At 36.8% G+C, this 12,854-nt stretch overlaps 2 protein-coding genes and 1 pseudogene across 3 annotated transcripts; all 3 read right to left on the bottom strand.

The window, feature by feature from the left end:
• Nucleotides 1-2,165: 2,165 nt before the first annotated feature.
• On the bottom strand, nucleotides 2,166-3,795 carry LOC121258740 (annotated as a pseudogene).
• A 1,022-nt stretch (nucleotides 3,796-4,817) lies between these two features.
• On the bottom strand, nucleotides 4,818-7,435 carry LOC121257261. Of its 2 annotated transcripts, none has more exons than XM_041158206.1 (3): nucleotides 7,214-7,435; nucleotides 5,348-6,153; nucleotides 4,818-5,194 (listed from the first exon to the last, which is right to left on the bottom strand). In XM_041158206.1, the coding sequence occupies exons 1-2, from the start codon at nucleotides 7,280-7,282 to the stop codon at nucleotides 5,371-5,373; spliced, it is 852 nt and encodes a 283-aa protein (XP_041014140.1). In that variant the 5' UTR covers nucleotides 7,283-7,435; the 3' UTR covers nucleotides 4,818-5,194; nucleotides 5,348-5,370. The 2 variants fall into 2 exon arrangements, with proteins under 2 accessions (XP_041014140.1, XP_041014141.1); XM_041158207.1 differs by having other exon boundaries at nucleotides 4,818-5,187.
• LOC121258739 (probable disease resistance protein At4g27220) lies at nucleotides 7,293-12,042 on the bottom strand. Its single transcript, XM_041160282.1, has 4 exons — nucleotides 8,908-12,042; nucleotides 8,012-8,428; nucleotides 7,489-7,741; nucleotides 7,293-7,360 (listed from the first exon to the last, which is right to left on the bottom strand). Exons 1-4 carry the CDS (start codon nucleotides 11,692-11,694, stop codon nucleotides 7,293-7,295), a joined length of 3,525 nt encoding a protein of 1,174 aa, XP_041016216.1. The 5' UTR covers nucleotides 11,695-12,042.
• Between the last annotated feature and the right edge of the window lie 812 nt (nucleotides 12,043-12,854).

Below are 12,854 nucleotides of genomic sequence, written 5' to 3'. Positions count from 1 at the left end.
TGGGTGGTAGTTCGTTTGGTAATCCCCTTCAGGTGTGGGTGGTGTAATTCGAAATGATCAAGGTGAGTTTGTGTGTGGTTTTGCAAGCTTTACAGGCCATAATTCTAATAATGCGGCGGAAGTGTTGGGTTTATTATATGGTCTACGTAATGTTCGTGATTTGGATATTCAGGAGGTGGAAATTCAAATGGATTCTATGTTAGTAATTAACTGGATGCAGGCAAAAAGATGTGGGTTGTGGTATTTGGAGGATTATTGGGACGAAATATTGCAACTACTTGACGGGATTAATTTTTCTATGAATCATTCTTATAAAGAGACCAATGCGGCGGCGAATGGATTGGCTCGTAATGGCGCAAAGGGTTGTAATGAAGTATGGTTTTCATTTTCAAATTTACCTTTGACTATTAAATGTATTATTAGATTGGAGAAGATAGGATGTCCTTATATGATGATTGTTCGTTCAAAAGTATAGTTTTTTCTCTTTCGATTGTTATTATTTTTTATTTTTAGGCTTGGGTTCGGAATGTTTATTTATTTGATTCACCAGGTGTAAAGTTGTTTCCACGGTATTCCTCCGCCATAAGTGAGGAGGGTCTTTCTTAATAAAATTGGGATAGGGACACTTGTGGACATATGGTCTTGTCTCTTATTGAAAAAAAAAGAAGACACAAAAGTAATAAAAATGACAATGTTTATTAAATGACACATCTGCAAGCTTTAATGAAATGCCTCATTTCACCTCAGTTCATAACAGATACTTTGCCTTGTTGGGCATCATCTTCTTATTAAGCATCGAGGATATAGCCTCAGATGCCCGCTGAGGCAAGTTCTTGCTAAAGTGAACACTAGATTTTGTGATATTGAAGATGTTCTTGCTAAATGAACACTGGATTTTGTGGGATTGATGTTCTGCTAAATCCAAGGCTAATTTGTTTGTAAGAATACACAAAAGAAGAGAAAAAAAGGTGCTAAGTTGCAGAGAGCATGATGCATGAAGGTTTGAAAAGTTTGTACTGTATTCACTCGATGGAATTGCACGATACAAGAAAAGTCATCATATACACACTCTACCCTAACAAACTAACAAAATCTTATACCAAAAATAGAAGCCAGCTAATTAAAGGAATATTTACTAAGAATGAAAAGAATAAAGTAAGATACGAGTAAAACTGAATAGATGAAATATCATCCTTTTCCAGAATGACTTGTAGTTGCGGTATATGGGAGACGACTTATAGCTTGTTCATGCTCAGTGTGTAATAGTCCCCCGCAAGATGGAGAATATAGATTCACTATTCCCATCTTAGATAAATGTGACTGAAGAAGAGAAGAATTATGCTTTTGTGAAAATATCTGCTGGTTCATGGTCTAAGATGGATCTGGTTCCTCCTATTTTGAGGGGCTTGATTTGGACAGATAAACTTGGCTTCCCTTATTTTAGAAATGCTTTATAATTGGCTGAGTTTTTTTACTTGGTATAGTTTTGTTTTTCCTGGTTGTTTGTTTTTCCTGTTAAAGTTGGGTTGTAGCTGGTTGCTCACATTGTATACCATGGTTTCTCAGCCATATGTGAGCTTCAATAAAACAGGAGGTGCAGTTCTCCAAGTTAAAAAATAAAAAATAAAAAATAATAAAAGAAAATAAAAAATTATGATGCACAAGCACATAACTTTCTTGTTGTTTGTGGTATTAGTGCGATCTGCTGTTTCAATTGGAGCTGATTTTGCATTAGTTTTACATTTTACGTCCATTTGTAGGTGTTTTATGTACATTATTTCATAATATTCCATTAAGGAATTCTTAAAATTGATTTTGCCTTTAGAGAGAGAGAGAGAGAGAGAGCTCATGAAGACATATTGAGTACTTGAGGTGTTGTCTTGTAGTTTGAATTTACTCGTCGAGCTTTATTCTTTGGCATCGAAGTCTCTTGACTTTAAACACTGATAAGCATACTCCGAATGCGATTTTGTGTAATATTTCATCAATATCAGTGAATAGCAGCAAATTTTACTTTTGTGTTTAATATCTACTTTTCTTAGTTTATTGTAAATTCTGAGTGCAAGTAGCGGTAATTAGGAGATGAACTTTTTATAATCTATTATTCTGATTAGTTATATTGCAAGAATGGGTGAGGACGATCCTATTCAGTGTCACCCTGAAAATCATAAAGATTGATTGTCTTGCTCAAAGTTATAACTGTTCGAAAAGAGAAGGCTTTTCTCAAAATTGCACAAGTATAAGGAATTGTACCGACGAGATAAAGTAACAAACTCCCATCTTCCATTGCTCAAAATCCCATCTTCCCTCAAATCTTAAAAATAACAAACTGGGTTTTCAATTGCAAGCCCAGGTGTGTGAAGGCTCCCTCTACAAAGAGGGCAAGTTGAATTAGGCGGTAATCATGAGTCTATACAATCAATATGAAAAGCATTACTACACATGGGAAGCAACCTCAACTTATCTTGTTATGAAAATTCACAAAGGCAAACTGCACAATCAAAATGGCTCTTTCAGACCCATTATCTCTTGAGTTTTGCTATGTACAAGCAAGTTTGCTTACCAATCTACGTACTAATGTTGTTGCATTCATATTCTAAATTCAAATTAGCACTGTTTTCAATAAAATCTATTTTCTGATCAATCATATTGAATGGGTGCGTGTATTAGTGCGCAGAATCTCTTACAATTAGATTTTTCCTTATCTCTTTATAAAGGAAGATAGGGAAGGCATCTATGAAAGCTTGATCTAGGCCAGAATCATGAAGATGAAAGAGTTGCTGCAACTGTATTTGAAAGGCATCAGACCCAGACATATCTGGGTATCTGTTGGATTCAATAATTGATGATGAAGATCTATGCTTTGTGAGAAATCTAACAAGCAAGTGAAGGAGACCAGATACGAAAAAGATAACGGCTACGATAACTATGATAAAAAGAATTCCTGGGCTTATTTTACTTCCAGATGATGGAGTTAATTGTTTCTGGTAATAGTTATTATGGGGCAAAGGAGGAGAAGAAACTAGCAGATGATAGAGAGGGCTAGTGAGAAAACCATCTCTTAGACTGACTTTAGACTGAATCCAAGACATCTTAGGATACATACATACTAAAGACCACCGGTTTCCTCAACTACCTTGGATCAAACACATTGTTCCCTATAGAAAACCTCAAGACAAAGTTTTGCTCGCTTCCTTCAAGATCAAACCCACTCATATATTGCGGTAAACTAGCAAAAGTCATATTATTTCTTGCACACAAGAAGCCCAATACAGTTTAGTCAATAATATGCACAAAAAGATATACACATTGGACTCGGATTTGCAGGGTGGGTAGAAGACACCGACGGTCCAAGCGGCACCGCCGGCATGGAGTTCACGGCAGCTCGCCGTGCACGTTGGTGGCTGGGGACCACATTTCACAAACCCTATGCGTGGTCGACCGCGCGCCGCTAGGTGGCTAGGGTGGTGGGATCTAAACACTTTCGAAATCTCAAGGTTGCAACTTGCCTACCTCAGCTCCTAGAAAATCAACCATTAATGCATCCATTTTTCATGCACTTGAGGAGTCTTGTCTTGGACAGGTTTTGTTGCAGTGTGAAACAAAAAACTGGAAAAAATAGGTCATATAACAACACAAAATCGGTAGCCATATTCCGAAGGAAAATACAATGTGTCATTTCCACTTAATTTTGTAGAATTGATGAAATCTGAGCAAGGGAAGTCAACATCTAAGACTATTAGTGGCCTAGCTAAAGTTGGGCCAAATTTTTACTAGAAAATTCACTTTTATAAATTTATCTAACCATTTTTCAACAACACCAAGTAACAAACTTTTCAAATCTATCACTATTCTATTAAAATATTTATTTTAGCATTTACATTTGTTTTAATTCTAATTCTAATTAGAATATTTATTCATTATTTCATTTTACATATAAAGACTTCTATATTATCACCAGCAACTGGAAACCAAAATATAGTACTATCTTGCTGAACCAAAATGACAAAAATCTAGAACTTGAAGTATTGGACCCAAAATCGACAAAGAATGGGAAAAGAAATAGAAGGTATTCTACAAAACTTGTAGTGGACCCAAAATCGACAAACAAATGGAAAAGAACTTGAAGTACTACAACCAAACAACAAAATGGAAAAGAAAAAAAAGAGTAATGTAGAGAAATCTGGGTCTTGATGCAAACGAATCGACAAAGACAAAAAAAAAAAAAAAATCTCGGCGACGATGGGCCTTACCAAAAGGCATTCGGCGGCAACGGTGGCAGAAGAAAGGATCCTGCTTGACTTCATGGAAAGTTGGTTTTGTGTTCAGTCTGTGACCTTGGGCGATGGTGTAGTGTTTTCATAGAGTAAGAAACCAATTTTGTGGAGGCTTCTTCATGCGGGACTAGGTGAATTCTAGCGGGAATAATATTTTATGGCCAAAAAATAATTTGGCCAGGGATTTGGGCTGGGTAGATTCGGCCAGCCAAAACCATGATGGCCAAAATTGCTGTACACTTGCCTAGTTTGATGTAGATGTTTTTTAAGTAAATTAGTTAAAATTTGGCCAAAATTTAACTATGCCTAGTTCACTTCTAGTGCTCTAAAGGTCTCAAATTACATCTTTAAAAGTAAGAAGAGCACTTGGATTTACACCTTCTAACCAACTTTATTTATTGTATGTGGAGACCAAAATTCACATTTCAAAAGACATAACTTTGTAAAAGAAATAGACTTGAAGAAACTAAATATCTTGTACAAACAAAAAAGGTGAAAACACAATATTATTATAAAACTCATAATCAAAAGGAGATCAAGTGGTCAAATTATAATCAAAACATTATAATTCAAGTTTATTTGTTGGCACCATCGTAGTCGCGGACTACAGTACATCATGAGGAGTGTATCAAATCAATACAATGTCAAACCTTTTTTTTTTTTTTTTTTGGCATTCTCTCATACATAGAGAGAGATCAAGAAAAAAAAGAAGACATGATAAAACAAGCAACCATAAATAAACCATGTTTTATTTCACTAACATTAATGGGAATGAAGGATCCCCTGCCCAACTGACTTCCAAAGATAGAAACTTCATCATCGGATTCACAAATTCTGCTTGAAAAACGACATTCTAGCTGCTGCTGCATGCATATTAAGGATGATCTTCATCTTCTTTAGAATTTTCAACCTTCCAGCTTGACAGAAAACAACATATTTATAAAGATAAAAGCTTTAAACTATTTAGAGTGTTAATTTGGAGAGTATATTGGTTACTTGCAGTAACGGATTATTGCATTCAAAGATAAAAATTCATGGTTTTAACTTTTGTAAGTTGAGAATAAACTTACCATTTCTCTAAGTAACCATTGAGTTACTGAGTATCATCGTCATTTGACTCCCAAAGCCGAAGTGTGGTGGTATTAAGGTCATGCTCCCAATGCGAATCATCGTCATCTTCTGTTGCCTGTACTCCTTTTAGCTTTGGTGTACTTAAGATTCCCTGACAGAAGGTCTTCATCTCGGGACAACATCTCACAATTACTTTCTCTAAAGATGGGAACCCAAAGGAATAAGCTCCAGAGCAAAAGTTTGTGAGGTTTGGTAAGCCATCAAGTTCTAAGTATGTTAATTTGTTGAAAGTAATCGCCACATTTGCTTCACCATCCTCCATTGCTACAATTTTTGTAATCTTCTTGCATTTGCTTATAGTCATTTTGTTGAGTTGCAGCAGAGTTCTGGCAGTTGAAGATGTTACTAGATTGATCAATCCATGACAGTTTGATACACTTAAATCTGTCAAATTTCGAAAAGATACCGTGGATGGCACTAAAATTCTCAATTTGTTGCATTTCAACACCTCAAGAATTTCCAAATTATAAAAAAGTGGGCATGGCTGGGTGTCTTCTTTCCACAAATGTGCAAGCATAGTTAGACTACAGAGCCATAGTCGTCTTAATCGTGGGACTGTCATAACTTGTACTTCAGGATCAAGAAGTTCATAAGGGAATATTTCCTCCCAGCCACTACCACATACATAAAATTCCAACAGATTAGGCATTCTTGTAAGAAAAGATGGAGGAAAATCTGGAAATTTGCCAGGCCATATGGTTGGAATTAAGTCCAATGACAAAGCCTCCAAGTTGGGGAACGGACACTGTAAAGGAAAAACATTGAACAAAAGAGATGATAAGAGTTAGTATTCAATTTATAGAATTTATTGTAAGGGCAACAAGATTGAGTGAAAGTTTGTTGCAAGGGATGAATTCTCGATACATGAATCTTAAATGTTGGGCTCGAAGAGTAGTTGATATATAGAGAAACTAATTAAAGAGCACATCTCCGAATAATAATATGGGAAAAGCTCCCAGCCGGGTTGGGTGTAAATTTAATTTTAACACCAGCCAATGCAAATCTGCCACGTAGGTCGTGTACCAACGTAAAAATAAAATGAATTAAATTGAAGCCGTTGGGTGGGAGGTAGGGTGTGCAAAATTCTGAAAATTCTGACTCCGTCAGACTTCCGCTCCGACTCTGACTCCGACTTCGTCGGAGTCATCGGAATTCGAAGTCGGAATTTGGAGTAGCTCCGAATATCTATTCGAAGTCGGAGTCGGAGTCGGAGCTCCAAGAAGCTCCGATTCTGACTCCGAAATTTTTTTTACTGTACACTTGCGCTCGAGCGAGGTGTCGAGCGCAAGTCGAGCACATGTTATATTGAACATTAGCTCGAGCGACATGTCGAGCGGAAGTCGAGCAAACCTCTCTGAAAGAGTTCCGCTCGAGCGCCACGTCAAGCGCACGTCGAGCTCCGATCTTATGTCAGAGCTCCTATAGGAGGTCGGAGCTCCGACCTCCGATCGGAGTCGGACTCCGACTCCAATTCGAAGTCGGAGTTGGAGCTCCAATTTGGCTCCGACTCTTGTCGGAGTCGGAGGTCAGAAACGAGCACTCCGACTCCGTCGGAGTCGGAGCCCAGCCCTAGTGGGAGGGAGGGAGGGAGGGAGGGGAAGAGATGAAAAATAAAATGAAAACATATGTATGTGGGTGTAAATTTTAGTGTGGTATGCATTCTACGTGGCATATTTGTATTGGCTGGTATTAAAGTTAGATTTCCACCCGATCGGCTGGGAACTTTTCCCTAATAATATATATATATATATATATATATATATATATAATATGTAGAGAGAAGAGTAGTTGATAGGATTGTTAACCTCCTTAACCACGACAATGGGTTGTTGAGTGCAACTGTTGGAAAAATTTGAAACCAAAATCCTGTTCATGAGTACTTGTTCACATTTCCACAGTACCAATTGTTCCAATGAAGGCCAGTTCAAAGTCTGCTCCCCTTCCAAAATCCACTTGAGTTTTGGCAATCCACTAAGTAAAAGTCGAGTAAGTGTTGGTAACAGTACAAAATGTCTGGCTGCTCCTCCGTCTTCAGTCGTCCCTGACTTTAGGGCTATTAAAGCTAGTTGTGATTCTTTACCATTTTGTCCCTCCTCCAACTTTTCAAATATACATTCTAACGAACTGCAGTCTTGTATATTTAGAGTATGTAGACGTTGCATGAATGTTGTTGTAAGTAGATTAGATTGAAAGACGTCGAGCAACTTTCGACAAGCCCAAATCAACAAAATTTGAATATTGGAAAAGGAACTGGCGGAGACTTGATCCTGCCATATAATTTCCAACATATCCATTCTCTCAATGGCCAGTTTCTCCAGGCTCGGGAATGAGAGCTGTAAAATTCATCGGAGCAGAGGTTAATACATACCCTGGCCCCCATATATGTTTGTTACATGAGTAGTGCTACATGTAATTATAATTTTATTTATAATTTGAGTATTCTTTAATAATAATTAATATTGTAATTAAATTTGTATTTAAAAAAGACTCATTAATTAAATTTATCAACTTAAAATAATTTTAAAATATTGGGATGTAAAATTCATTCCATTCATCTTCTAGTAGAAATCTCAAGACTGCTAATTAATTTAAAGTCTATTTACCTCATCCACCAAGAAAAGGGGTATTTTAAAGGACATCCCAGACTGCCACGCTTCAATTGTCTCTTGAAAGTACACAACTCCGGAAGCAATTATCTTAACTGTCTTGCATCCTAAGATCCACATCGTTTTCAGCATCGGCCATTTTGAAACATGCACTCCTTTGTAAAACCACTTGAGTCTATGTAAATTGTGAAGACACAATGTAGTTACTCGAGGGAACACCAACCTTGCTACTGCTTGATCTCTTCCTCCTTCATCTGCAACAATTTCCTCGATCCCACAATCTTCAATACGGAGTATTTTCAATTGTTCCAGATTGCTAATGACTGAGGTTGGAAAGAAACTTTTCAGACTCCATACGTGCTTTATCTTGGGTAGACTCATCATCATTAGTTTTTTCAAGCTAGGGAAGGCAACCTGTAGGATTATGTTCGTTGTATCAACTAAAGACGCCAAATATTTCTATATTTCGACGTTAAAAATATGAAATTATAAATTGGGGAAAGAGTATAAACTAGCACAAATTTGGAAACAATGCTCCCTTCAAAAATCAATGTAGTCCATCTGTCCATGCTATTAACACTCAACAAAAATATGCCAAACTCCATATTTATGGAGTGATCTTTTTTCCTTTTTATTTCAAAGCCAGCGTAGAAAAATCCCATCTTATTTTTTCAAATCTAACTTTTATGAACTAAGACTAAGGTGTGTCTTCAGCCACAACCTCATTAGAGGAATGCAATTATAATTTTGGGGCAAGCAATGCCAATTGGCCCACAGGCCACTGGCGTTGGGAATTTTTATGATTGATAGGGTATATATGCTTTGACACATTTATATAGACTCGTGTCCATGTGTTGAATGTTTTCTAGATAAAAACTGTTCGTCTGATGTACCTGATGATGTAGAAGTGGCATGTGAATATCTTGGTTGCCCTCCATAATGATTTCTCCGCAATCAGTCATGAATGAAGTTTTTGTGCTTAAGAAGCTCACGAGCTTTGGAAGATCCTTCAGATCCAAGGTATGCAGTTTATGGAATAATATCGTATCTCCATCTTCTTCTTCTTTCGCGACTATTGCACCCATGTTGTTGCAACTTCTTACCTCCAATTCTTCAAGTAATGGAAGGCCCTTGGCAATGGATGATGAGAAGACATATCTTAATTTATCACAGTTTATCACCTTTAAAACTATCAAGTTTTTAAAGGATGTCAGGCAAAGTTTGCCGTGACATATTTCTTCCAAACTAATCATATTTTCCAGAACGAACGTCTCCAAGGTAGGAAACGCAATAACTGGTGTCCTCAAGTTAAGGATATGCTTTATCTCACCATTATTTTGGATCTGGAGATGCATAAGTTGTTTAAAACCTTCTTCATCTATTTCAGGTATAACACTCTTAACACCATCCAACTCATCTAAATGAAGCCTTCTCGTTCTCTTTAATAGCATTTTGATCCAAAATTTCGATTGAAAGTTTGAATTAAGCTTGAGTTTTAGTGTTCTTGAGGACTGATCAGCACTATCAATCCACTGCCAGACGTCTCCTATGCATATTGTGTATCTCTCCAACTTTTCGAACATTATATCTTCCGGTAGATTGTTGGCATCTGGAATTTGTATCTCTAAAGACGTCAACTTTGACAAATGCTTGAGCTCAGCAAGGCTGGCATTTTTTCTTTCATCATTGGGACCTTCAGCCTCCCAGTGATCAAAACTGTTTCCCATATACAACTCTTCTAATTTGACCAACCTTGATATGACATTTGGGGGAATCATTTCGAGTTTGGAACAATTCCTCAAATCTAACAACCGCAAATGAACCAACGACCCTATTTCTCTTGGCAGTTTTGAAATGTCAGAATGAAGAAGACTAAGAATTAATAAGTTCTTGAGTTCTCCAATCCCAGATATGTCTCCCAACACACATTGATCCAAACATAATGTTTGTAGGTTTCTAAGATGAAGAAGAGACGAAGGAAGTGATGGAAGTTGCGTTTCCGCCAAATCTAAAACTTGGAGCCTTACCATTCTTTGGAAAAAAGTGTCCGGTATTTGTAAAGAACGATCTTCTAAATGGACATAAAAGAGTCTTAATTCGGGACATTCCATTTCATTGGGAAGTTGATCGATATCTCCACCAAGAATAGAGAACGCTTGACATGTTTTGAGTGAATCTACATCCGGCCATGCTTTTAGCCCACCACTGTCTCTCATGGCTAACATATTACGATCCTTTGATCCAATTACTGTAGCGACATAACGAACAACATCATGCATGTAAAATGCCCCAGAGGTATTCGAACTTTCAAGTAGCAAACAAGAGTCTTGTAGATTACTAACTAAACTATCTAGTCTGTGTCTTGCTTCTTTCAATGTAACAATGCCTTGGAATAAACCCCAACCGAAACCGTATCTCAACAAGTCCTGATAGTAGATGTAGAACTGGCCTAGTAGAGCGCAAAGCAAAAAGAGGGATTTGAGCTCTTTATCAGCAAGATGATTATAACTCAGCTCTATGCAAGAATATATGGGTGACACTATTTCTGGGACGTCTACAGGAGGGGGTCTCTTTAGTCGCAACTCTGCATCCTGCCATATACTCAAACTCTTACCTTTTAATGCCTTAGAAACTGTTGGAAGTGCAACCGGAAGACCAGCACACTCTTTAGCTACCTTAATAGCTACTTCTCGCACATCAGGATCCTTGAAGGAATCATCCGCCATCTTTTCAAATAAGTTCCACGCTTCTTCTTCTCCTAAACTCTTGAGTTTAAAATTCTTTTGGGTGTCCATCTCACGAACTAATACATCTCGATTTCTCGATGTCAATACTACTTTGCATTCTTTAGAAGGAATTCCTATGTCCTCCAATTCAATTGGCTTCCATATATCATCCAGGATAACGAGTAACTTCGCGTCTTTTGTTGAACTCTCTTGTTGTAGATTTGCTCTTCCGATTTCAGTTTGTTGACGATGACGCGCTTGATTTAGCTTGACCACAATTTCTCCTCGAATTCGACTCAGGTCTGGGATCTCTGTGACAGCTTCCAGAACAACGTCATGGAATAACATTTCTTCCTTGGCTCGCCTCTTAATTTCTTTCATCAGTGTACTCTTTCCAACTCCGGGCATCCCCCACACGCCAATCTTGTTGATATTAGCATCTCCCAATGCCTCCATAATTCCGTTCACAACTGATGTTCTCGACTCCAAGGTCACATAATTCTCGACTCCTGTAGTCCCCATATGATCTTGTGCAGCAGGAGGAAAGGAAACTGTGTTGAAGTTTCCATTTTCAAGATGTTTAACAATATTTCTCGCTATCTTATTTGCTTCTCGGCTTAATCGATGTCGTTGCTTCAAGTTCAGGCATGTCGCATGAGAGCTCCTCCCCTCTGCTTTTTCTTCACCTTCAAGAAGCATTCTAGTGGCCGATTCTGTAATTGCATAAACCTCTGTCAACCACTTGTTAACATCAGAATGAATTTTCTCCCCTTTTCTTAAAGCAGCATCAACGGACAGTTGGCACCTCTCTTTAGCATGTTGTAGCCTCTCTACCTGAGTCTTCAGATTCTCCTTGTTTTTGCTGTAATGACATGAATAGCATAGCCATTGTCCAACTGGTGCAACAATGTACTCTGCTATTTTCGCTGCAATTGAAATAGGGATACTTTCCATTCTTGTTCTAATGGATTTTTGCCTCTCTTTTTTTCGATTATTTTTCCAAGTAGACAAAACTAGAAACCAACAAAAAGAGAAGCAGAAACAGAAGGAGATCAAAGGATTTCCTTGGGAAGTGAATATACAGACACAGAGTTGGAGTCCACCAAGGAAACATAAAGAAAAGCAAAGATGGAGACAAGAGGAATGCAGCACTCTATACTTTCAGACTTTTGCAGTGAGAGTACCTCAGAGAGAGGCAAAATGACTCTCCATCAGGCCATCAGCCCAAGCAGGACGTGGCTTTCATTCCACAAGATCAGTGAAGTACCAAACTACCAATACCCCTCCTGGAAGAAAAGAGAACAAAGGAGAATGACTGACCAAGTTGACTTCGAGTCAGCAGTGGTTGGTCAAATCCTCTCCGATTAACCCTTTTTTTTTTTTTTTTTGAAAACGAGTCGAGTTTAAACTTTCCATTCAACTGCATTTTTTGTCCAGCTTGAATTTAAACTTGTTTCATTTTGTTAAAATACACTATTTATGTTATATTTTTTTGATTAATTCAAAAATCTGAACAAAAAAACTTTGGTTTTTGTTAAGAATAGTATTAAATGTATCCGTAATTTTAAATATAAGACTTATTTTATTAGTTTTTTTTTTTTAAATTTAAAATTTGAAATTTAAATTTTATAATTTTTAATATATAAATAGTTGACATGTAAGAAAGTAAGTATTTGTAAATTCTTTTTAAATATAATTAATATTTTTCTTACTAATATCTTTATAAAGTTTGTATATACATATATTAATGACTTAATTAATATGTATAGTATTAGAAACATACGTTCTTTTAATCTATATAAATATATAAATTATTCTTATTAAAAATATAGAGATAATACAACTAAGGTCGAATTTTATGTAGTTTAATAAACTAATTTAGCTTAATTCAAATTTAACTCAGCCGTCTAGAAAAAGGCAAAACACCAACGAAAAAAAGAAGCATGTACGACACACAAAACAAGTGGAACCAGCTGTCGACAATAAATAAAGAAAAAATAGATCTGAATATTTTGTAATTAATTTACAAATTTGAACAAACAAACTTTGGTTTTTGTTAAGAATAATGTTATACGTACTTACAAGTTTATTTACAATTTAAAGTACAAGACACA

Source organism: Juglans microcarpa x Juglans regia, chromosome 3S, assembly GCF_004785595.1.
Source record: "Juglans microcarpa x Juglans regia isolate MS1-56 chromosome 3S, Jm3101_v1.0, whole genome shotgun sequence".
Taxonomy (NCBI): domain Eukaryota; kingdom Viridiplantae; phylum Streptophyta; class Magnoliopsida; order Fagales; family Juglandaceae; genus Juglans; species Juglans microcarpa x Juglans regia.
The sequence above is the reverse complement of the archived record's forward strand: the minus strand, read 5'-3'. Positions and strand labels throughout refer to the sequence as shown.